The sequence below is a fragment of the Bos mutus genome, chromosome 24 (genome assembly GCF_027580195.1).
Source record: "Bos mutus isolate GX-2022 chromosome 24, NWIPB_WYAK_1.1, whole genome shotgun sequence".
NCBI lineage: Eukaryota > Metazoa > Chordata > Mammalia > Artiodactyla > Bovidae > Bos > Bos mutus.
In genome coordinates this window covers 21216882-21243462 of record NC_091640.1, presented here as the reverse complement: position 1 = coordinate 21243462, position 26581 = coordinate 21216882, and the positions used below count along the sequence as shown (strand labels likewise).

The window sequence follows — 26581 nt, the reverse complement described above, 5'->3', positions numbered from 1 at the left end:
AGCCTGAAGGGCTATAGTCCCTGGAGTTGCAGAGTCGGACACCACTGAGCGACCAAGCACGGAGCATTAAACAGATAAGAGAATCTAGAAGTAGCTGCAACTTTATTTTTAAAAACTTATACAGAGAAACTGTCATTTCACCTATGCCATGGGGTTGTGAAGATTACATGAGTTGACATAAATAAGATGCTTTAAAAAGTGCCTGGCACATATTCAGTGTTCACTGCATATTTTTTAAGCTTCAATTCCAGAAGAAAAAGACTAGTGAGGAATCTTTGCATATCTGGGATCTTTGTCCATCTGGAAAAAAATTCAGTTAGATGCTCTACCTCATACTTAAGTGAAAATATATCTCATATGGATTAAAGATGTACATGGAAGAAATCAAGCTAGACAAGTATGAGAAAAACATTTGGATGAATAGTCAGTTGTCTAGCTTCAGCATAATAAAGTAACCAAAACAAGACCAGGAGCTGAATGTGGCTCAGATCATGAACTCCTTATTGCCAAATTCAGACTGAAATTGAAGAAAGTAGGGAAAACCACTAGACCATTCAGGTATGACCTAAATCAAATCCCTTATAATTATACAGTGGAAGTGAGAAATAGATTTAAGGGCCTAGATCTGATAGATAGAGTGCCTGATGAACTATGGAATGAGGTTCATGACATTGTACAGGAGACAGGGATCAAGACCATCCCCATGGAAAAGAAATGCAAAAAAGCAAAATGGCTGTCTGAGGAAGCCTTAGAAATAGCTGTGAAAAGAAGAGAAGCGAAAAGCAAAGGAGAAAAGGAAAGATATAAACATCTGAATGCAGAGTTCCAAAGAAAAGCAAGAAGAGATAAGAAAGCCTTCCTCAGCGATCAATGCAAAGAAATAGAGGAAAACAACAGAATGGGAAAGACTAGAGATCTCTTGAAGAAAATTAGAGATACCAAGGGGACATTTCATGCAAAGATGAGCTCAATAAAGGACAGAAAGAGTATGGACCTAACAGAAGCAGAAGATATTAAGAAGAGGTGGCAAGAATACACAGAAGAACTGTACAAAAAACATCTTCACGACCCAGATAATCACGATGGTGTGATCACTCACCTAGAGCCAGACATTCTGGAATGTGAAGTCAAGTGGGCCTTAGAAAGCATCACTATGAACAAAGCTAGTGGAGGTGATGGAATTCCAGTTGAGCTATTTCTAATCCTAAAAGATGATGCTGTGAAAGTGCTGCACTCAAATGCCAGCAAATTTGGAAAACTCAGCAGTGGCCACAGGACTGGAAAAGGTCAGTATTCATTCCAATCTCAAAGAAAGGCAATGCCAAAGAATGTTCAAACTACTGCACAATTGCACTCATCTCACATACTAGTAAAGTAATACTCAAAAATCTCTAAGCCAGGCTTCAGCAATACGTGAACCGTGAACTTCCTGATGTTCAAGCTGGTTTTCGAAAAGGCAGAAGAACCAGAGATCAAATTGCCAACATCTGCTGGATCATTGAAAAAGCAAGAGAGTTCCAGAAAAACATCTATTTCTGCTTTATTGACTATGCCAGAGCCTTTGACTGTGTGGATCACAATAAACTGGAAAATTCTTCAAGAGATGGGAATACCAGACCACCTGACCTGCCTCTTGAGAAATCGGTATGCAGGTCAGGAAGCAACAGTTAGAACTGGACATGGAACAACAGACTGGTTCCAAATAGGAAAAGGAGTACGTCAAGGCTGTATATTGTCACCCTGCTTATTTAACTTATATGAAGAGTACATCATGAGAAATGCTGGACTGGAAGAAACACAAGCTGGAATCAAGATTTCCAGGGGAAATATCAATAACCTCAGATATGCAGATGACACCACTCTTATGGCAGAAAGTGAAGAGGAACTCAAAAGCCTCTTGATGAAAGTGAAAGTGAAAAGTGAAAAAGTTGGCTTAAAGCTCAACATTCAGAAAACGAAGATCATGGCATCCAGTCCCATCACTTCATGGGAAATAGATGGGGAAACAGTGGAAACAGTGTCAGACTTTATCTTTTTGGGCTCCAAAGTCACTGCAGATGGTGACTGCAGCCATGAAATTAAAAGACGCTTACTCCTTGGAAGGAAAGTTATGACCAACCTAGATAGCATATTCAAAAGCAGAGACATTACTTTGCCAACAAAGGTTCATCTAGTCAAGGCTATGGTTTTTCCTGTGGTCATGTATGGATGTGAGAGTTGGACTGTGAAGAAAGCTGAACGCTGAAGAATTGATGCTTTTGAACTGTGGTGTTGGAGAAGACTCTTGAGAGTCCCTTGGACTGCAAGGAGATCCAACCAGTGCATTGTGAAGGAGATCAGCCCTGGGATTTCTTTGGAAGGAATGATGCTGAAGCTGAAACTCTAGTACTTTGGCCACCTCATGCGAAGAGTTGACTCATTGGAAAAGACTCTGATGCTGGGAGGGATTGGGGGCAGGAGGAGAAGGGGATGACAGAAGAGGAGATGGCTGGATGGCATCACTGACTCGATGGATGTGGTCTGAGTGAACTCTGGGAGTTGGTGATGGACAGGGAGGCCTGGGGTGCTGTGATTCGTGGATTCGCAAAGTCGGACACAACTGAGCGACTGAACTGAACTGAATTGAATACATACTGTTGGAGAAGGAAATGGCAACTCACTCCAGTATTCTTGCCTGGAGAATCCCATGGACAGAGGAACCTATCAAGCTACAGTCCATGGGGTCGTAGAGAGTCAGACACGACTGAGCGACTTCACTTTCACTTTCACTTTAAAGCTATATAGAAAACCCAGACTGACTCATGAAGAGTCGAACCACATATAAAATCTTGGGGGGCAAAATGCTATAAACCTTTCAAGGATAAAAGTTAAGTAAGGAGCTGGATATTGCACGTGCAGATGGCATCACCTGGAATTTGAGAAGCTGCACGAGGGTATTGGAGCCCTGACAATAGGCAAGAACAAACTAAGAGGGGAGAATTCCAGGAATGTATTCCACATAGCCAGCCAAAAAAAGCTTTAAGGTTAAAAATAAAGCAAAGCCTGTTACCACTAACCTTAAGAAGATAAACATTGTGAATGATGAAAAAGTTAACAGAGTGAATAAAGCTTTTATAGATATACAAAAGGAACTGGCAAACTTCTCAAAAGGCCTTTCCCTTGAACCCCTGCAGAAACAACTGATATCTCAGCAGTGTCATGAAAACGTACCAGTTAATGTTGATGAAGCTACAAGATTAATGGCTCACTTGTAATACACTGATGATGCATCAAATTCCCCCAAAAGACCAATAAATTTAATCTTTTATATAAGAAAAAAAAAGTTAAGTAAGGAAACATTGCATCATAAATGACAAGCAGAGGCTGAATTTCACCAAAATACAAAGATTCCCAGAAATTGATAAACAACTCAATGAAGATTACTTTTCACAAAAGAAAATGCAAACCATCAAGAAATAAATGAAAAGAGGCTTTATCTCAGTGGTATTTAAGTAAGCTAATGACCTTCACCTTTTCACCTATCCAATTTGACCCAGCTTTCTCAGATATTGATGCTGGGAGTGTGAATTGCTACAACCTCTCTTGGATGATCTGCTGCTGCTGCTGCTAAGTCGCTTCAGTCGTGTCCGACTTTGTGCGACCCCATAGACGGCAGCCCACGAGGCTCCCCGGTCCCTGAGATTCTCCAGGCAAGAACACTGGAGTGGGTTGCCATTGCCTTCTCCAATGCAGGAAAGTAAAAAGTGAAAGCGAAGTCACTGAGTCTTGTCCGACTCTTAGGGACCCCATGGACTGCGGCCCACCAGGCTCCTCCATCCATGGGATTTTCCAGGCAAGAGTACTGGAGTGGGGTACCATTGCTAGGGAATTAAAATATGGATATCATTCCACTCAGTAATTTCTCTTTTAGGAATTCAGACAAAAGAAATAAAAAGCATTAGCATATACAAAATGGCAACCCACTGAATGTTCATTGGAAGGACTGATGCTGAAGTTGCAATATTGTGGCCATCTGATATGAACAGCCAACTCATCGGAAAAGACCTTGATGTTGGGAAAGACTGAAGGCAGGAGGAGAAGGGGATGCAAGAGGATGAGATGGTTGGATGGTATCAACGACTCAATGGACATGAACTTGGGCAAACTCTGGGAGATGGTGAAGGACAGGGAGCCCTGGTGTGCTGCAGTCCATGGGGTTGCAAAGAGTCGGACATGACTTGGTGACAACATATATAAACTTCAATTCAGTTCAGTTCAGTCGCTCAGTCGTGTCCAACTCTCTGCGACCCCATGAATCGCAGCACGCCAGGCCTCCCTGTCTATCACCATCTCCTGGAGTTCACTCAAACTCACATTTATCACTCATCAGCCATGCATCCTCGGGCAAACAACTTACCCTTTCACTGCCTCAGTTTCTTTATTCACTGAATGGTATGGTATGGCATGGCATGCTCAGTCGTGTCTGACTCTTTTCGATCCCATGGACTGTAGCCCTCCAGGCTCCTCTGAGTCGGTGATGCCATCCAGCCATCTCATCCTCTGTCATCCCCTTTTCCTCCTGACCCGAATCCCTCCCAGCATCAGAGTCTTTTCCAATGAGTCAACTCTTTGCATGAGGTGGCCAAAGTACTGGAGTCTCAGCTTTAGCATCATTCCTTCCAAAGAACACCCAGGGCTGATCTCCTTTAGAATGGACTGGTTGGATCTCCTTGCAGTCCAAGGGACTCTCACTACTCAGCTATAAAAAGGAATGAAGTTCTGATATATAATACAAAGTGCATGAACCTCAAAAACACTATATTAAATGGAAGAAGCCTCACCTGAAAGACCCCATGTATGATTCCATTTACTTGAGGTTGGTGGCTCAGTGGTAAAGAATCTGCCTGCTAATGTAGGGGACATGAGTTCCATCCCTGGAGTGGAAAGATCCTACATGCTGTGGAACAACCAAGCTCCAGCACCACAATTACTGAGCTCACCTGCCTCACCTACTGAAGCGGGCAGAACCTAGAGCCCAAACTTGGCAACAAGAGAAGTCACCGCAACGAGAAGCAAACGCATGGGAACTACAGAGTAGCACCCTCCACTTCCCCACTCCCTGCAACTAGAGAAAAGCGTATGCAGCAATGAGGACCCAGCACAGCGAAAATAAAAACAAATTTTAAAAAGCGTTATCAGCGGTTGCCAGGGGCCGGGAGGGAGGGGACAATGCGGAGTAACTCCTAGTGGCGTATGAGGTTTCCCCTACGCTGATACAACTGTTTCCAAACTAGTAACAGTGCAACATTGCAATTGTACTACACATCACTGAGCTGTGTAGTTAGCCTTAAAATGGCTAACGAGTTAGGTGAATTTCACTTCAATTAAAAACAGAAAAAATAATGATAAAGATAAGCTCGTTAGCGCCCCTGCCAAGAGCAGGCTGAACTGGAGACCCCAGCGTTCCCCTTGTTGGCCCCGCGTCCGCCCGCCGCGGCCCAGGCCAGGATCCGGGCTCCCAAGTCTAGAGGCGACGGTGCTGGAGGCGGGCGCATCCTCAGCTCCCGACACTGCCAACCCAGCCCAGTCAAGCTACTCCGCTCAGGCTCCCCTGTGATGTGATCCTCAGACTGAAAAATCTGCCTGCAATTCAGGAGACTCAGGTTCGATCCCTGTGTCGGGAAGATCCCCTGGAGAAGGGAATGGCAACCCATTGCATGGACAGAGGAGCCTGGTGGGCTACTGTCCATAGTCTCTCAAAGAGTGGGACGCGACTGAGCGATTAACACTTTCACTTGACTCCCAGCCCGCGGGGACCAGGCGGAACCCAGGGGCGGAGCCAACGGCTGCGGAAGGGTCGGCCCCTGGAACCCCGCCCGGACGCGGAGGGGCCGGAACCCTTCAGCCGAGGGTGCCTGGCTCCGGAGGACGGTAGGAACCGGACGTCAAAGTACGCCGCTTTAGGAAACCGGCTTCCGGAGTCTCCTTTTTGCAACCGGGTCTTTGCGGCGTGGGATATCGGCGGGGATGAGGCAGAAGCACTATCTTGAGGCCGCGGCGTGGAAACTACAAGATAGCTGCCCGGGCCAGGCCCGCTACCTTCTGTAAGAGAGGAGGGAGGGGAAGCGGGAGGCGAGCGGCAGGCGGGTGTGTCCCGTCCCTTACGAGTGTCTCTCTCTTTTGCAGCTGGGCCTACAGTTCGTCACACGGTAAGGAGGACGCCCGTTGGTTGTGGGTCGGGCTCTAGTGGCTCCGCTCCCTCCCTTCCGCACAACGAACCAGATGATCCAGAGAAATCTGATAGACCCACAGCCATTATAAACCCCCCTCCAGAGGCTTCTCAGTTCCGTAAAAAAAAAAAAAAAAAAGCCTTAACCTGCCTTACCTTGCCTGACCTTTTATTGGCATTTGACACAATTGATCAATCTACTCGAAATAGTTTCTTCACTTGGCTTTCAGATCATCACCGAGTTCAACTCCTGCCTCTTTAGCCAGTACTTCTTGATCTGCTTTATTGGCGCCTCCTTCGCCACCCTCCAAATGATGGAGTGTCCCAGGACTCAGCCCTTGGACGTCTTTTCTACCTACGCCCAGTTCCTTTATGACAGTTTTTCATGCAGTCTTACGGGTTTTAAATTCTTCATACTGAGGACTTCCAAACTTATATCCCAGTTCAGACTACTCCTCTGAATCCTAGACTCATCCAGATGCCTTGACAACTTTTTTTGAATGTCACATTAGGCGAAAACTCGAACTTTATCCCCCAACACGACAACCCCCCTTCCCCAGTTCTTCCCATTTTAGTAACCAGTAACCCCATCCTTAAGATTCATTCAGCCCAAAAACCTAGGAGTCACTCTTGTCTCACTAACAGCCTTCCTCCCCAGGACAATATGCCAGCAAATCCTGTTGGCTTTAAAATGTATCCAACATCTAGCCACCTCTTTCCACATCCCTCTTACCACCCTGTCCAAGCCATCAGTTTCTCTCCTGGATTATTGCCAACAGCTCCCATGCATCTCTACAGTCCAGGCTCAATCCAGCAGTCAATGTGAGCCTAACAGAAACCTAAGCTAGATTCATGTCAGTTCTCTGCTACAAACTCTGAAATGACTGTCCACCTCAGTAAAAGTGAAGATCTTTATGAGCCCACAGGTGTACCAATGTCATAGGTCTGCATTACCTCTTTGAGCTGCTCTCCCTTTTTTTCACTAAACTTCAACCATGTCAGGCCCCATGTTGTGTCATGGCCTTTGCAACTGCCCTTCCAGTACCTGGAAGTCTTACCTCACCTAAGTCTTACCTTACCTACTTGGATTCCTTCCTCATTTCCTTCTGGTCTCTTGAAAATGTCACCCCACGAAGCCTTCCCTATTTAAGAAAATAGCAGCTATATCAGCAATCCACATTCTCCTTTCCAGTCTTTCTTTTTTCTCCCCAGCACTTAACATTTGGCATTGTGTACATTGTTTCTCTCCATGAATTGTGCTCTGTTCAACGTGGTATCTCCCACAACCAGTGCTTGGCACGTAACAGTCTCTCAGTGTGAATGAATTTTACACTTTTCAGAGCTAAGTTACAAGCATGGACCTTAGCTTTTCAATAGTGCTATTCCTAGCACTTAACACAGGACTTACCCTTAAATATTTATACAGATGGTGTGCCCACCTTCCTTTTCAGCAACATCACCTTCACACTTCATCTTTCCCTAAATAACCATGCTTGCTTTTTCACTGTACTTGTACCCAAAAAGCCCTTTACCAATATTAGATGCCTTTTCCAAATACAGGTAAGAGTTTATAGTCATCTACAATGACCTTTGTCAAGCCTCTTTGAAATGTTTCTAGCTAGTCTATATAGAGTTTAATAATTTTCAGGGCATTTTAATCATACTCTGTTACAGTTCTTACCAGTCTTACCTTCATTTCCCTAGGGCTCCCCAAGAACATGAATTCTATAAAGATAGCAACTCCTTTGCTTCCATATTTATGTCTCCAGCCTAGCATGGTAGATGGTCAGTGAATGCTTTCTTGATTGCATAAAGGGCCTGGGGCAAGTCTGTTGTCCCGTTAACCTTGTACTGCAGACAACGCCCAGCTCACAAAAGTGTGCTGATTGTTTAAAAAAGAAAAGTCCCAATATTGTTATTTCATGATAAATGTGTTTGTAAAATTTGTGAGACTTACAGCCTTTTTTTACTTGGTAGCAATAATGAACAAAGAGTAAAGCGTGGCTCAGTTCAGCCGCTCAGTTGTGTCTGACTCTGCAACCCCATGGACTGCAGCACACCAGGCTTCCCTGTCCATCACCAGCTCCCGGAGCTTGCTCAAACTCATGTCCATTGAGTCAGTGATGCCATCCAATCATCTCATTCTTTGTTGTCCCCTTCTTTCCTCTTCACATCTTACTGCTGAGTACAATTACTTTCACATCAGCATCAGGGTCTTTTCAAATGAGTCAGTTCTTTACATCAGGTGGCCAAAGTTTTGGAGTTTCAGCTTCAGCATCAGTCTTTTCAGTGAATATTCATGATTGATTTCCTTTACGATTGACTGGTTTAATCTCCTTGCAGTCCAAGGGACTCTCAGGAGTCTTCTCCAACACTATAGTTCAAAAGTATCAATTCTTCGACACTCAGCTTTCTTTATAGTCCAACTCTCATATCCATACATGACTACTGGAAATACCAGACGGACCTCTGTTGGCAAAGTAACATCTGCTTTTTAATATGCTGTCTAGGTTGGTCAGATTTTCTTCCAAGGAGCAAGCATCTTTTAATTTCATGGCTGCAGTCACCATTTGCAGTGATTTTAGAGCCTCAAAAAATAAAGTCTGTCACTGTTTCCCCATCTATTTACCATGAAGTGATGGGGCTGGATGCCATGATCGTAGTTTTCTGAATGTTGAGTTTTAAGCCAGCTTTCTCACTCTCTTCTTTCATCAAGAGACTCTTTAGTTCTTGTTTGCTTTTTGCCATAAAGGTGGTATCATCTGCGTAACTGAGGTTATTGATATTTCTCCTGGCAATCTTGACTCCAGCTTGTGCTTTATCCAGCCTGGCATTTTGCATGATGTGAAAAAGGGTGGGGACTTAACCTATCTGTTGCTAAAAAGAGTGACTCGATAAGAACTATAGTGTTTTGTAAAATAAATTATTGCCAATTTATCTTTGTAGATTCTTATATTTTGAGTTTTGCTTAAGGAAAATTTGTATTTGCTCATATTAAATAATATACTCTCTTGCATCTATAATATTGATAGTTTGTGGTAACAGAATACTCTGATTTGCTGACTTTTGGGTTTTACTTGTATAATTTTAGATGATAAAAGCACTTTTGAAGGAACATGTCCATACTGTTGCCAGTTGCTTGTTCAGGATAAATCTCGAGTGCGCCTCAAACCCAAGCCCAAACTGACACCCAAAATACAGAAACTTCTGAATCGAGAAGCAAGAAATTATACACTCAGTTTTAAAGAAGCAAAAATTCTGAAAAAGTACAGAGACTCCAAAAGTGTGCTGGTAAGATTTCAATTCCATTCTGTATAAATAAACTAGAGTTTTCTTTCACTTAACGATAAGGTTAAGAATTAGCCTGAATATAACTCAGAGGTTTGTAGTAGTATATTTAGATTGTCAAAATATATACATAAGATTTTTTTTCTAGTGATTACTGTTTCATCAAGAGTGCAGCTTAGTTTTGTTTTTCAGTGTTACCTAAAACCAGACATCATGAACTCTCAATGCCCAGATCTTACCGTTGAGCACAATTATTTTCACAAATTTGAGGATTTCTTGAGCTCACCAGTGTGAAGTCATCCGAACTGCATTTATCACTAAATATTTTCAGCTAATGGTCCTTTTCTTCAGACACAGTAAACTGTATTAGGCATACATAAGGAAAGAGCGTAAAGTATTAGGTACCAGTGTCATTTCTTCAGTCACCCCCTCCATGTCACAGTATGTATTTATATCCAACAAAGATAAGTGTGTCTTACGTTCATTCATCAAACATTTATTGAGAATCTTACATTAGGCCAAACAGTGTTATATATTGGAGATGTAAAGTGGAATAAAACAACCAAATTAAATTACTTATGGTTTACCATGTAGCGACCAGTATTAGATACACTTTATGTGCATGTTCTGTGTTAAACATTTACCAACTATTCCAGTTTACCAACTATTCCAGTGCCTGGTTATTACTAGGCACTGTGCTGGGCACGGTGGACACTATGACAGATTAGGTCTGGCCTCAGACTACAGTCAGTAACAACTTGGATTGGAACTGCCATATTTAGGAGTTTACCGTTGTTGGACAGGTAAGTGCATTTTCATAAAGCAACTTAAACCTTTGTGAATGCATTTTTACCTGCTCATGAACATCAGAGTACTTCTCGTAAACTAGTTTGTTAATTTTGTTGAGGCCTGGGCCGAATCTGGTGCCTTGTGAGTCAGATGGGTAGAAGAAGAGCATTTAGCTATAAAATGGACCATGTCTTGAACAATGAATCCTGAAAAGAAAGTCAACCTCTATTCCTAATGAAGTGAAGAAGGATGAGAATGTGAGAATTCATATGCCTGGTTTTATAAATTACTTTAGACTTGTATTTATATATAGATTCACTAAGGGTCTGAAGGAGTCAATTATTTTCAGTGATGTTTTGCCATATTTTATTGGGAAAAGGCTTGAAATTTTTCTGGGGAAAAAAAAAAAGTTATAAAATGTTGTAAAGGTATAAATGCCCAGATATTAAAAGGTGTCTTACATATAAGAATTTAATGAATATACAGTTTATTGGATTAAATTATAAGGAGAAATAAGACTCACTGTTTCTTCTTTTTGTGGCAGTTGATTACTTGTAAAACGTGCAACAGAACAGTTAAACATCATGGAAAAAGCAGAAGCTTTCTGTCAGCACTGAAGAGCAATCCTACCACTCCTACGAGTAAACTCAGCCTGAAGACACCAGAGAGGAAGACTCCAAGTTCTGCAAACCTAAATCACATGTCTGGTTCCAAAGGCAAGAGCCCAGCATTGATTTTCAGGTATGTTAATCCATTAAGCTATATAAATGGCCATTGCTAACCCCTGAGTTCTAACTCCTCTGTTTAATAAACACTCCCTGAAATTGCCATGCAGTTGAGGAAGTCATCACTGCACTGACTTCAGGTGTGTTCCTCTACATCCAACCTCTCCCTGGGCCCGTTCCCAACTGCCTTTAAATATATCCACTTCCCACTCCTGCATGTCCCAGAGGTAACCACTCAAACCTGCCCATCCTCCTAAGCTTCCTTAATCTATAAATGAACATGCCCTTCTAGACAGTCTGACATGACATGGTCGGTGTAGTTGACAGTCCTGCTCCCTCTGTCCTGGCCCAGTTAGTCACCAGTTTCTATCCATCCTGCCTCCAAGGTGTTTGCAACTGTCCTCTCCTTTTTCTCCACGCTGCTGCTGTCTGTTCAGGTCATTATTCATCCTTTGCCAGGATTACTACAATAATTCCCTGAGTCTTCCTGCTTCTAGTTTCAAACCCTTCTAGTCCAATATTTATTAAAAAACACAGAAAAAAAAAAAAATAAAAAACACAGTTCTGATTAGAAGCCTGGGGTACCTCACTCTGTACATAGGAAAGACACTGGCATGGGTTTCCAGCCCCCACTAGCTGGCACCAATCTGTCTGCCTATCACTTGCCTTAATTCATCCTTTGTGTCACCAAGACAACCAGTCAGGCTTGACTTTCCTGCTCTAAACCTTTATTTTTTGCGGTTTCCCCTGTCAGAAACTCAACAGAATAGGGATTTGTGAAATGATGTGAAGTTAACTATGTGACTGGGTACATGTTTTATTTTCAGTAATCCTCAATACTCTATTTATTATGCTCATTAACAAATTTAACTCTGTAGTAACTGTGAAAGGAATTTTTAAACATTTTTGTTACAAAAGAGTCTGGTAGCTTCTTGAAATTAAATAACAAAATTCAGCAAAGACTAGATTATTTCTGCTTATTGAGGTTTTTATATGAGGATTGACATTTAAAATTTCAAGTTAGTTTTCTCTGTATTCCTGATTATTTGGGTGTTTGATATGATAGGAATTCATCGTGAAAGTTTCTACTTACAGGATATATGCAGATAAAAGAAAATTTGGAATATTTAAAATAATTCACTTGCATTTAGACCAGACTGCTTGTTAGGTATATGCAGGAAAGAGAAAGTTGTATCATGTTTATCATGGTTGGGGAGTCAGAAAAGGGATGAGATTGACAAACCCCAAATATTGTTTGGGGGTTGAACACAGTTGGCGAGAATGAAGTGGAAGGAGGCATAAATACACACATACCAGATGGGGAATCGTTTATTCAGTGGATATTTATAGAGAGCACCCTCTGTGCTTGGTTCTGTTAAAAAGCACTGGAATATACAGTTCAGTTCAGTTCAGTTGCTCAGTCGTGTCCAACTCTTTGCGACCCCATGAATCGAAGCACGCCAGGCCTCCCTGTCCATCACCAACTCCCGGAGTTCACGCAAACTCAACGTCCATCGAGTCGGTGATGCCATCTAGCCATCTCATCCTCTGTCGTCCCCTTCTCCTCCTGCCCCCAATCCCTCCCAGCATCAGAGTCTTTTCCAATGAGTCAACTCTTTGCATGAGGTGGCCAAAGTACTGGAGTTTCAGCTTTAGCATCGTTCCTTCCAAAGAACACCCAGGACTGATCTCCTTTAGAATGGACTGGTTGGATCTCCTTGCAGTCCACGGAACTCTCAAGAGTCTTCTCCAACACCACAGTTCAAAAGCATCAATTCTTCAGCGCTCAGCTTTCTTCACAGTCCACCTCTCACATCCATACATGCTGCTGCTGCTATTGCTGCTAAGTCGCTTCAGTCGTGTCTGACTCTGTGCGACCCCATAGACAGCGGCCCGCCAGGCTCCTCCGTCCATGGGATTTTCCAGGCAAGAGTACTGGAGTGGGGTGCCATTGCCTTCTCCGCATCCATACATGACCACTGGGAAAACCATAGCCTTGACTAGATGGACCTTTGTTGGCAAAGTAATGTCTCTGCTTTTGAATATGCTATCTAGGTTGGTCATAACTTTCCTCCCAAGGAGTAAGCGTCTTTTAATTTCATGGCTGCAGTCACCATCTGCAGTGATTTTGGAGCCCCAAAAAATAAAGTCTGACACTGTTTCCACTGTTTCCCCATCTATTTCCCATGAAGAGATGGGACCAGATGCCATGATCTTCATTTTGCCCTCTAGAGCTCACCTTGTGTAAGGGTGAAAATACAACAGAATGGTACCTGTATGCATAGGTTGAGATTCTTCACTTTTGAGAAAGGAAGTGGTCTTGAGCTGTGAACTAAAAAATGTTTTTGCAGTCCTTGCTTAGAATTATCATGAATTTTGATGTCAGTCTTACAAGGAACTCAGTCCTAATGAGACTTTGCCTTTAGCTTTCTCTTTCAGGTATGAAAGAAGCTTCTAGACATACCCCTTATACCTCCTAAATGTTGCCATTAGCTTGTTTAGTGAGGAGATTTTTTTTTTTTTTTAACAAACTGCGAATGACTTTGCTGGGTACAGCTACTGCTCATGTATGGCCATAATTATTACAGAAGAGCAGAAAATGATTATAGTAGTAGGTATCTAAGCTTGGTAGGAGGAACTGTTGCCTGTCTGTATATCTAAGTGTGGCTTTATGTTTCTTTTCAGAACGCCTACATCTGGACAGTCAACATCCATTTGTTCCTCAAAGAATGCGAGCAAAACAAAGAAACACTTCTCTCAACTGAAAATGTTGCTTAGTCAGAGTGAATCCAAAAAGAATCCAAAGATGGACTTTAGAAATTTCTTATCTTCTTTGTAAAAGATGGACTATGAAAATAAATGTTTAATGCAATTTCTGAAACTAAAGTTAGAAAAACTGCTTTTTAAAAAAGTTACTTATTCTTAAAATAAATGGAAACTCAGGTCCAAGAGCAAACTTTTTTTGGCATTCTTCAGTGTTTATGGAGAAAATACCTCCTTGGAATGAAAAACTGAACCCTGCCTGCCTCACAGGGTGATTGCGAGCATCAGAAATATATGAAAGGTAAGTAGTAAAGATTAATATGGACAGTGAGTGGTTATATTATGATTTTCTCCTCCCTTAAGTTTTCATTATTAATGTCCTTTTTTTTCATAAGGAAATTGAGGCCTTTATAAGAGGTCTACTTACTCCTTTCTAGCTGTCTGTGGCTTTACTGTTAATTCAGAAAAAGTGTACACTATAATGTTTCACTGTAAGTGGCATTTCATTTGCTCTGGTGAATACCTACTTTTAGGTCTAAAATTTACATTGGAACATAACACAGTAACCATCTTAGCTTAGCTAAGATAGCTGTCTTAGTTTAGCTATCTTAAGTATTTCCTGGAGCATAGATATGCTTTTTTTAAATGATAGGCTAGGATTATATTCAACCTGTGTTTTAAAAGCTCTTTAAGTAATTTACTTTATAATCTGTTTCCAAGCCTCTTTGCTACTTAAAAGTTTAAAACTTAAATTTCTTAAGAACATACAGTGAAGAAAGGACAGTGTCTTCAGTAAATCGTACTAGGAAAACTGAACAGCCACATGGAAAGAAAGGAAACTACCACTATCTCACACCATACATAAAAATTAAAATTAACTCATAGTGAATTAAAGACTTGAATGTTAAGACCTGAAACTATAAAACTCCCAGAAGAAATCATAGGCAATATGCTCTTTAACATCATCATTGCATTATCTTTCTAGGTATGTCTCTTCAGGCAAGGGAAACAAAACCAAAAATAAATGGGATTACATCAAATTAAAAAGCTTCCATACAGCAAAGGAAACCAATAAAATGAAAACCTACTGAATGGGAGAAGATAGATGCAAATAATATTGCTGATAAGGTGTTGATAAAATCATATAACTCAACAACAATAAAAATAACCTGTTAAAAAGTGGGCAGAGAAGCTGATGGACATGTTTCCAAAGAAGATATACAGATAGCCAACAGACACATGAAAAGATGTTCAACTTCACTAATTAGGGAAATGTAAATCAAATTCACAATGAAATATCACTTCACACCTATCAGAACAGGCAGGATCAAAAAAGCCAACAAAGTGTTGACAAGGATGTGGAGAAAAGGAAGCCCTTGTACACTGTTAGTAGAAATATTAATTGGTGTAGACACTGGAAGACGGAGATTTCTCCAAAAATTAAGGATAGAGCTATCATAAGATCCAGTTATCCCACTCCTTGCTATTTATCCAGAGAATACAAAGACACAAATCTGAGAAGTTATCTGTACCCCAATGTTCATCACAGCATTATTTATAATAGCCAAGATATGGAAACAACCTAAGTGCTCATCAACAGGTGAAGAGTCAAAAAGGTGTTACATATATACAATGACTACTACTACACATGATTCACATGGAATGCTCAGAATAGGAAAATACCTAGGGATAGATTAATGGTTGGCTGAGGGGGAGGGCGGGGGAATGGGGAATGGACTGATAAATGAGATTAGGATTATTTTTCACAGTGATGCAAATATTCTGGAAAGAAAGTGAAAGTCGCACATGGGGGGAGAGGAGAGGGTGAGATGTATGGAAAGAGTAACATGGAAATTTACATTACCATATGTAAAATAGTCAACAGGAATTTTCTGTATAGCTCAGGAAACTCAAAACAGGGGCTCTGTATCAATCTAGAGGGGTGGGATGGGGAGGGAGATGGGAGAGAGGTTCAAAAGGGAGGGGATATATGTATACCTGTGGCTGATTCATGTTGAGGTTTGACAGAAAACAATGCTGTAAAGCAATTATCCTTCAATAAAAAAATTAAAATTTTTTAAAAAGAAAGTGAAAGTCAGTCATGTCCGACTCTCTATGACCCCATGGACTATACAGTCCATGGAATTCTCCAGGCCAGAATACTGGACTGGGTATTCCCTTCTCCAGGCAATCTATCCAACCCAGGGATCAAACCCAGGTCTCCACACTGCAGACAGATTCTTTACCAGCTGAGCCACCAGGGAAGCCCAAGAATAATGGATGGAGTAGGTAGCGTACCCCTTCTCCAGCAGATCTTCCCGACCTGGGAATTGAATCGGGGTCTCCTGCATTGCAGGCAGATTCTTTACCAATGGAGCTATCAGGGAATCTCCCTAAATATTCTGGAATTAGTAGTAATTATTGGGTAACTTTAAAAACTACCGAATATACTAAAAACCACTGAATTCTACACTTTAAAAGGGTGATTATGATGTGTAATTATCTCATTAAAGCTGTTATTTAAAAAATGAAAATAAACATTACCTAAAAATATTACAGTGTATGTTGGCAGCAATGTAAATTGGTGCAGCTAGTACAGAAAAGGATATGTAGGTTCCTAAAAAAACTAGAAACAGAACTACCATATGATCCAGGAATCCCACTCCTGGGTATCTATCTGGAAAAACTGAAAACACTAACTCAAAAAGATACATGCTCCCCAGTGTTCACTACAACACTATTTACAATAGCCAAGACATGCTGCTGCTGCTGCTGCTAAGTCGCTTCAGTCATGTCCGACTCTGTGCGACCCCATTGATGGCAGCCCACAAGGCTCCCCCATCCCTGGGATTCTCCTAGCAAGAACACTGGAGTGGGTTGCCATTTCCTTCTCCAATGCATGACAGTGAAAAGTCAAAGTGAAGTCGCTCAGTTGTGTCTGACCCTCAGCGACCGCATGGACTGCAGCCTTCCAGGCTCCTCCGTCCATGGGATACTGGAGTGGGGTGTCATTGCCTTCTCTGAGCCAAGACATGAAAGCAACCCAAATGCCCATTAAGAGATGACTAGATTAATAAGATATACATACATATACAGATACATATGATGGAATATTAGTCCTAAAAAAGAACAAAAAGATTGCTTGGACGAGGGCATGGCAACCCACTCCAATATTCTTGCCTGGAGAATCCCATGGACAAAGGAGCCTGCCAGGCTGTACTCCATAGGGTCACACAGAGTCAGACACGACTGAAACAACTTAGCACGTATACATGCACTGTGATTTGCAGCGATGTGTATGGACCTAGAGAATATTATGCTTCATGAAATGTCAGAGACAAATAATGTATGATATCACATGTGCAAAATCTAAAAAATAATATAAATGAATGTAAAACAAACAGACTTATAGAAAATAAACTTGTGGTTACCAAAGGGGAGAGGAAAGGGGAAAAGGACAAATAAGGGGTATGGGATTAAGACACAAATTACTATATATAAAATAGATAAGCAATAAGCTATCACAGGGAATTACACCCATGAATCTTGTAATAACCTGTAATGGAGTGTATCTGCAAAAATACTGAATAACTATGTTTAACATCTGAAACTAACACAATATTGTATATAAGTATATTTCAATAAAAATTTTTTAAATATTAGGGTGTAGATTGTTGTTATTTAGTTGCTAAGTCATGTCCAACTCTTTTGCAACCCCATGGACTATAGCCCGCCAGGCTCCTCTATCCATGGGGTCTCCCAGGCAAGAATACTGGAGTAAGTTGCCATTTCCTTCTCCAGGGGATCCCCTGACCTAGAGATCAAACCTGCATCTCCTGCTCAGCAGGCCAGATTCTTTACTGCTGACAAGCCACCTGGGAGGCCAGTGTAGATACTCTGCACTGGCAGGCAGATGCACCACCACTGAGCCACCCGGGAAGCCCCCACTTGTGTGCTCTTAAAAACAAGTACAGTCTTCTGGTTAAGACTGTCGTCTTTGTGGTCTTGCCCTACAGAACCAGCCTGTGTCATTTACTGACTGTGATCTTTGGCAAATGCTTGATTTCTCTGAGTCTGTTTCATTATTTCTAAAATGAGGATAATAATAATACTTACCTCATAAAGGTGCCGTGAGGACTCCATGAGATGGTACCTAGAAGAGTGGATGGAATATTAAAAGTGCTCAAGCAATTTGTGCTATTATCATAGTTGATCAAAAAAATCTTAATATGACCACCAACAATAAAATGGCTAGATGAATAACAAGATCAAACATTACACTATGGTGGTTGCCCTTTGAACGTGTCCCACTAATGATGGATGTAGGCAAATTGTTTTTAATTATATGGACAAAGACACACTTCTTGTCTAAACTTCTCTGAGCCCTTTTTTGACTAGGCCTCACCCTTGGGCTTTGTATTTGGCCTGCCTAGCCCAGTTTTAGTGAAAATCCTGCTAAGTTAGTTTAGCAAGAATTCCCCCACCCTCAACATCTGATTTTAGTAATTTTCTGTCCACTGACCCTCTCATTTTCTGCTCCATGGCCATAAATTCCAGCTGCCTTTGGCATAGAGTTGAGCCCCAACTTTCTCCCCTATTGCAATACTCTGGATACCTGCAACAAATGTCCTGAATAAAGTCTTCCCTTCCCTTTAAACAAGTGTTAAATAATTATTTTTTCTTTAACAGTATTATCACTTGTCTAATATATCTTCAGTCTAAGTTTAGCAAGGCAATGTGGTTTTCTAACAAGTGACAGACTGACTTTGGTGACTGCTGTCTTGAGGTGGCATGTAGGTAATGGAGGTTAAGCGAAGTCTGATCTATGCATTCATTTCATGAAGTGCAGAAAATCCAAGTGGTTCAGTCTCCCAAGTTATGTCCAAGAGGTCCTTCTAGCCTCAGTTGGGTCTTCCTGTAATGGCTCTATCCACAGTTGCAAATACAAGATTTATACACACAAGCCTGTCTGGAATAATTCCAAAACATCTTTTACTTTTCTCAAGGACAGAAATTGTAGCAACATGTGTGGAAGCAACGTATTCTTTCATCAACTGGGCATCCCAAAATATTAGTTATAAATCTTGGGTACAACTAGCAATTGTCATTAAAGTTAACAGACAAAAGAGTGGTACAGATGTTCATATAGCTTTTGATATATTCAATTCAACCTGTCTTTTCAACCTTGTTTTGATATGAAATACTTAAAATTTATCTTCTCAGACCTATTAGCATTTTAGAGAACATTTTCTTACTAATTTTAATATGCAACTATACACACAGCAAATATATATAATTTATACTATTTAAAATATGTCTTTGCATCCTTTCTTAACTTTTAAGAATGTAAAATCACCAGTTGTAGCTTAAAGTGAAAGTGTCAGTCACTTAGTCATGTCCTACTCTTTGTGACCCCATGGACTGCAGCCAGCCAGGCTCCTCTGTCCACGGGATTCTCCAGGCAAGAATACTGTAGTAGGTTGCCATTGCCTTCTCCAGGGGATCTTCCGCACCCAGGGATCAAACCTGGGTCTCATGCATTGCCGGAAGATTCTTTACCATCTGAGCCACCAGGGAAACCCTTATTTATTTCAGGTTAGTTATCCCAAAATTTCAGTCTGAACTTGGGTATTAAATATTTGTATTTGGGGTTTTGGGCTTCAATATCTTGGAATTAGAGTGTGTGGATCTAAATAATTCTCCCTGCAATTACTAGCTAGCTGTAGTACCTGCTGCTTTTTCTCATAGACCCTCAGGGAAACACTGGGCTTCCCAGGTGGTGCTAAAGGTAAAAAACCCACCTGCCAATCAAGGAGACTTAGGAGACGGGGTTCGATCCCTGGTTCAGGAAGATCCCCTGAGTAGGGCACGGCAACTCACTCCAGTATTCTTGCCTGGAAAACTGCATGGACAGAGGAGCCTAGGGGGCTACAGTCCACAGGGTCACAAAGAGTTGGACACAACTGAAGTGACTTAGTATGCATGCAAACACTAGGCAGGATTCCTGGTATTTAAATATAACTGTATATAATTAATAAAAAGAGACAAATAAAAGTTGTCTAGGTAGGTCTAAAATTTAGCTTTTTAATTTTGTGGTCAAAAGCAGGACTAACATCTAACTTAGAGAAAGAAGTTCCCTTGTGGCCTAGTGCTGCCATGACCCAAATTTAATCCCTGGTCAAGGAACTGAGATCCTGCAAGTCATGTGGCATGGCCAAAAAATAAAATCTAATTTGGACTTCTGAGTTTTGGGGAGTTCACACTCCTCCACTAAGATTCCAGTAAGTGTTGTGTTATTTCCTCATATCAATTAAGTATGAATTACATTTCCCTGAGCTTCAAGTATCTCTAAGGTGCAGTATCTTATCTAGGATTAGTCCTCATTAGAGATTATGGTCTATCTAAAATATTGCTGGCATACCAATTCTATTCTAAAGAATTAATCAAGTTTCTAACCATAGTCTCATACATGCACATCAAATATGCTAATACTGTCTTTAGGCACTTCCTGGAAAACTACAGTACCTAAATTCTGACAAGAGAAAAACACTTAGACCAGTAAGCCTTTGAAACCCGAGGTTATCAAACCTGGGGAAGTTTCATCATCTTGATAATATTATTTATTCGGCTTTGCTGGGTCTTCGTTGCTCCTTGGGCTTTTCTCTAGTTGCAAAGAGGGGCTGCTCTCTAGTTGCGGTGCTTCTCTTGCTATGGAGCATGGGCTCTCGGGCATACGGGCTTCAGCAGCTGCAGCACACAGGCTCAGTAGTTGCGGCTCCCAGGCTCTAGAGCACAGGCTCAACAGCTGTGGTGTATGGGGTTAGCTGCTCCATGGCATGTGGAATCTTTCCAGATCAGGGATTGAACTCGCGTCTCCTGCACTGGCAGGCGGGTCCTTAACCACTGAACCCCCAGATGTGTGTGTCTATGTGTGTTAGCCGCCCAGTCATGTCAGATTCTGTAAGACCCCATGGACTGTAGCCCACCAGGCTCCTCTGTCCATGGGATCCTCCAGGCCAGAGTGCTGGAGTGGGTTGCCAGTTCCTTCTCCAGGGGATTTTCCTGCACCCAGGGATTGAACCTGAGACTTCCACATTGCATCACCAGGGAAGCCCCATAACCTCAGTTATATATGTAAGCCATTAAGCTCTTGTAGGGGAATCATTAAACTTCAATAAAAGCAGGAAAATATAGTACATTCCCACAAATTAGTGCTTAGGTTAAGCTAGGAACAGAACCCTCACTTGAGTGTGTATCTTACAGGTCCCGGTCTGAGAGACACAGCCAAAGCTGGGTGATGGATGCTCTTCCAAGGAGGATTCATATATTTCACCTTAGTCAGTACACAGTTCTCGCTGTTGCCTCAAATCTTCACAGTCAGAAATGTCATTCCTCAAATTATGTGGTTAAACAAACTAGCTGCTGCATTTACCAAAAACTAAATCTAGCTAGTTAGCAGCAAGAATGAGTAGCACAGTCCTTGGTCTGCAGTCTGACCATCTCTCCCCATCAGACAGTCAATATCAGTCATGATGACGACAGAGTGAAAGAAATCAGACTGCACACCATGTTTCATTTTTATCTGCTAGGATCTTTATTTTACCGGTCCATAGTCTAACAATTGTTGCAAGTGAGTTCAGATACAGAGTCAGGTTTTATGAAACTAAACATCATGTTCTAACCACTGCATTTCCAACAACATGAGTAGAATAAAAAACTGCATCACTTTTTTTGCCACAGAGAAGAGAAACGTGTGTACACACACATACATGCACACATACATACATACATACATACATACATACATACAGCTGTGGCATGGGGTAGTGGTGAAGGGCGAGGAACAATTCTCAAGACAGCTTGTGTTGTCTAGCCCATGCAGCAGGTAGCACATGCCTGAAATCAGGTTTTTCCTTAAAACCTTACCCTTCTTTCCAAAAGACCTGCTCTAAAGTTAGTCATATTATTCAATATGAGTAACATTTAATGAGCAAAATGTTTATATACAGTATTTCATTTAATTTTCATTTAATCCATCAGTGTTGTTGACACACAGGTAAAGAACACACTAAAAAAAATCTTTTTCATTGTTTGATGCATGGTGAGCTGACAGAGATAAAGTCAAATGTCATTCCTCTTTTCTATAATGCTCTTTCCAAGGACTTCCCTCGTGGTCCAGTGGTGCAGAATCTGCATGCCAGTGCAGGATGCTGCTGCTGCTGCTGTCACCTCAGTCGCGTCCGACTCTGTGCGACCCCATAGACGGCAGCCCACCAGGCTCCCCCGTCCCTGGGATTCTCCAGGCAAGAACACTGGAGTGGGTTGCCATTTCCTTCTCCAATGCATGAAAGTGAAAAGTGAAAGTGAAGTCTCCCAGTCGTGTCTGACTCTTCGCGACCCCATAGACGGCAGCCCACCAGGCTCCCCCATCCCTGGGATTCTCCAGGCAAGAACACTGGAGTGGGTTGCCATTTCCTTCTCCAATGCATGAAAGTGAAACAGAAGTCGCTCAGTCATATCCGACTCTTCGCGACCCCATGGACTGCAGCCCACCAGGCTCCCCTGTCCATGGGGTTTTCCAGGCAAGAGTACTGGAGTGGGGTGCCACTGCCTTCTCTGCAAGTGCAGGATACACGGGTTTAACCCCTGGTCCAGGATCTAAGACCCCACATGCTGTGGGGCAACTAAGGCCACGCGCCACAACTACTGAGCCTGCACACTCTAGAGCCCGTGCTCTGCAACAGGAGAAGCCACCACCACGAGGAGCCTGCACAGCACAACTGAACGGTGGTCCCCACTCGCAGCAGCTAGAGAAAAGCCCACGGGCAGCAACCAAGACCCAGCACAGCCAAAAATAAAATTTAAAAAAAAAAAAAATTTTTTTTTTTAAAGCTCTAGCCTAGACCAATGGATAAAGAAGCTGTGGTACATATATACAATGGAATATTATTCAGCCATAAAAAGGAATGCACTTGAGTCAGTTCTAATGAGGTGGGTAAGTGAAATAAGGCAGAAAGAGAAATATAAACATCATATACTGATGCATATACATGAAATCCAGGAAAGATGACACTGATGAGTTTATTTTCAGGGCAGCAGTGGAGAAACAGACACAATAACAGACCTAAGGACATGGGGGGAGAGGAGGAGGGAGAGGGTGAGATGTATGGGGAGAGTAACATGGAAGTTTATGGTACCATATGTAAAATAGATAGCCAGTGGGAATTTGCTGTGTGACTCAGGAAACTCAAACAGGGGCTCTGTGACAAGAAGGGTGAGATGGGGAGGGAGATGGCAGGGAGGTTTGGGAGGGCGGGGACATGGGTGCACCTATGGCTGATTCTTGTTGACATCTGACAGAAGACAACAAAATTCTGTAAAGCAATTATCCTTCAATTAAAAAATTAAGTGGCCAAAAAGAAAACAAAGCTCTATCCAACTGTTCCCCACAGACATCGAAACCGTTCTTTTCTCAGTGTTGCACATTTTTTCATACCACTTGCATAGAACTGATGACATTATAATATAGTCAGTATCTGCTTCCCACATTAGAACTGAGTTCTGTAAGGGCAGAGGTGCAGCTCACTCACGCTTGAATTCTCTCAGCTTCCGGTATGGTAACTACCACATATTAAAGGCTCAACATATTCATTCAAAACCAACAGAAACTACATTTGCTATATGAAATGGAAAGGAGGCATTTACTTAGACACCATGTGTGCATGTACTTAGTCACTCAGTCATGTCTGACTCTTTGCGACCACCAGACTCCCCTGTCCATGGGATTTCTCGGACAAGAATACCGGAGCAGGTTGCCATGCCCTTCTCCACGGGATCTTCCCAACACCATGCACCACTATTAACTGGGCTTCTGACAGCTTAGGTCAATACAATCTTGAAAAGCTGAAATGGGAATTCTGGATTGGGAAGCTATGGTTTTCTTGGGAAACTACAAACTCTGAGACTATCTTCCTCTTTGTGGTCACTACAGTTCAGTTGGCACCATTTTTGAAACTGTAAAGAGCTCATTAGACTTTTCACCTAAACAGCAAAGAAATGTATTTCAATTCCTGTTCCAACTCCAGTCAACTGGTGATGGCTGCCTGGAGCTCTGATTTTTGAGGACACATTCAGGCTTCATAGAATTAAAGATATTTGCCATAAAAAAGAGACAGCAACCCATGGGAAGAAGGGCATGTATGACATACATGTGTCGTCCCTGCTCTAAAGGAAACACGACATGGGTTCAGACAAACGGCATACTTGCAGAGTTCCAGGATAAAACTACTCTCCAGCCTGAGAAGAACTGAAGATGATACAATTTTGACTTCACGGCTGAATTTTGTTGGCTCTTGATGCTATGTCTTTCTAGAAAGTAAGTGCTTAGTCTTTTTTATCTGAAGACTTCTGCAAATAACTACTGACAGTTTCATCCTTTAGAAAAGTACAATGTGCAGAAGCATTCTGCTGCTAAGTCGCTTCAGTCGTGTCCGACTCTGTGTGACCCCATAGACAGCAGCCCACCAGGCTCCCCCGTCCCTGGGATTCTCCAGGCAAGAACACTGGAGTGGGTTGCCATTTCCTTCTCCAATGCATGAAAGTGAAAAGTGAAAGTGAAGTCTCCCAGTCGTGTCTGACTCTTCGCGACCCCATAGACGGCAGCCCACCAGGCTCCCCCATCCCTGGGATTCTCCAGGCAAGAACAGTGGAGTGGGTTGCCACTGCCTTCTCCAATGCATGAAAGTGAAACAGAAGTCGCTCGGTCATATCCGACTCTTTGCGACCCCATGGACTGCAGCCCACCAGGCTCCTCCGTCCATGGGATTTTCCAGGCAAGAGTACTGGAGTGGGGTGCCGTGGCCTTCTCCTAGAAGCATTCTAGGACAACATAAAATACAAATCACAATTTCATTAAGTAGCATACAATGAAAGAAGTCTATATATCCTTAACATTGTGTCAATAAATAAGATTTCTAGTACAGTACCCAAAAAACTCGACACACTGCTATCATATCCATGTAATGCACCGAGTAATGTAACAAAAACGGAAACCAATGTTCATAAACAAAAATGAAGGGCTTCCCTATCAGTCCAGTGGTTAAGACTCTGTGCTTCCACTGAGTGGGGCATGAGTTCTATCCCTGGTTGGGGAACTATTATAATGAAATCCCACAAGCTGTGCAGCATGGTCAAAAATAAACGCAAATATGGAAGAGTAATAAATTGCCAACATCTGCTCGATCATCGAAAAAGAGAGTTCCAGAAAAACATCTATTTCTACTTTATTGACTATGCCAAAGCCTTTGACTGTGTGGATCACAATAAACTGTGGAAAATTCTGAAAGAGAAGGGAATACCAGACTACCTGACCTGCCTCTTGAGAAACCTGTATGCAGATCAGGAAGCAACAGTTAGAACTGGACATGGAACAACAGACTAGTTCCAGATAGGAAAAGGAGTACATCAAGGCTGTATATTGTCACCCTGCTTATTTACCTGATATGCAGAGTACATCATGAGAAACACTGGGCTGGAGGAAGCACAAGCTGGAATCAAGATTGCCGGGAGAAATATCAATAATCTCAGATGTGCAGATGATGCCACTCTTATGGCAGAAGTGAAGAACTAAAGAGCCTCTTAATGAAAGTGAAAGAGCAGCGTGAAAAAGTTGGCTTAAAGCTCAACATTCAGAAAACGAAGATCATGGCATCTGGTCCCATCACTTCATGGGAAATAGATGGGGAAACAGTGGAAACAGTGGCTGACTCTATTTTTCTGGGCTCCAAAATCACTGCATATGGTGACCGCAGCCATGAAATTAAAAGACGCTTACTCCTTGGAAGGAAAGTTATGACCAACCTTTTCAATAGCATATTGAAAAGCAGAGACATTACTTTGTCAACGAAGGTCCATTTAGTCAAGGCTATGGTTTTTCCAGTGGTCATGTATGGATGTGAGAGTTGGACTATAAAGAAAGCTGAGCACCGAAAAATTGATGCTTTTGAACTGTGGTGTTGGAGAAGACTCTTGAGAGTCCCTTGGACTCCAAGGAGATCCAACCAGTCCATCCTAACGGAAATCAGTTCTGAATATTCACTGGAAGGACTGATGTTGAAGCTGAAACTCCAATGCTTTTGCCACCTGATGTGAAGAACTGACTCATTTGAAAAGACCCTGATTCTGGGAAAGATTGAGGGCAGGAGGAGAAGGGGACGATAGAGGACGAGATGGTTGGATGGCATCACCTACTCAATGGACATGGATTTGGGTGGACTCTGGGAGCTGGTGATGGACAGGGAGGCCTGGCGTGCTGGGGTTCATGGGGTCGCAAAGAGTTGGACACAACTGAGTGACTGAACTGAACTGAATGTTTGGTTTTGTTTTTTTTTTTTTTGGTTTGTGTGCAGCTGTTTTATTCACATCTATATCCCCAAGCCTAGAAATAACACAGAGTATTATGTTTAATGCATATTTGTTAAATGAATAAATTAACTATTAGATTTTTCTCATTTCCAAATTTTCTCATATTCTCCAATCTTACTCTTTTCCAACACAGCTATCTGGCTTATGTCCTTTTTTTTTTTTTTTTAAATTTTATTTTACAATATTGTAAAGTTTAAAAATAAAAGAAAATTTGAACTGAATGTTTTAACCAAATGATGCTCAACACTGACTCTAAACTTTTTATAGTGAAAGCAACTATTTAAAATTTCTAAAATGACAGGAAATAAGCACTTGGGGAATCTCTTCATTGTATCTAACCTAATTAAAGTATTCAAAAGTAATTATTAATCTGCAAAATATATAT

General features: G+C 41.9%; 1 protein-coding gene and 1 pseudogene across 4 annotated transcripts; both read left to right on the top strand.

Moving 5' to 3' along the window:
- Positions 1 to 368: 368 nt before the first annotated feature.
- LOC102280264 (ribosomal biogenesis factor-like) lies at positions 369 to 3254 on the top strand (annotated as a pseudogene).
- A 2672-nt stretch (positions 3255 to 5926) lies between these two features.
- On the top strand, positions 5927 to 26115 carry C24H18orf21 (chromosome 24 C18orf21 homolog). 4 transcript variants are annotated; one of them, XR_011462441.1, is made up of 6 exons: positions 5939 to 6083; positions 6166 to 6188; positions 9300 to 9499; positions 10830 to 11026; positions 13696 to 14074; positions 21934 to 26115. XR_011462441.1 is itself a non-coding variant. In XM_005889226.3 (5 exons), the coding sequence occupies exons 1-5, from the start codon at positions 6007 to 6009 to the stop codon at positions 13847 to 13849; spliced, it is 651 nt and encodes a 216-aa protein (XP_005889288.1). In that variant the 5' UTR covers positions 5939 to 6006; the 3' UTR covers positions 13850 to 15715. The 4 variants fall into 4 exon arrangements, 2 of the variants coding, with proteins under 2 accessions (XP_070217730.1, XP_005889288.1); XR_011462440.1 differs by lacking the exon at positions 21934 to 26115 and adding an exon at positions 14759 to 15710; XM_005889226.3 differs by lacking the exon at positions 21934 to 26115 and having other exon boundaries at positions 13696 to 15715.
- The last annotated feature ends 466 nt before the right edge of the window (positions 26116 to 26581 follow it).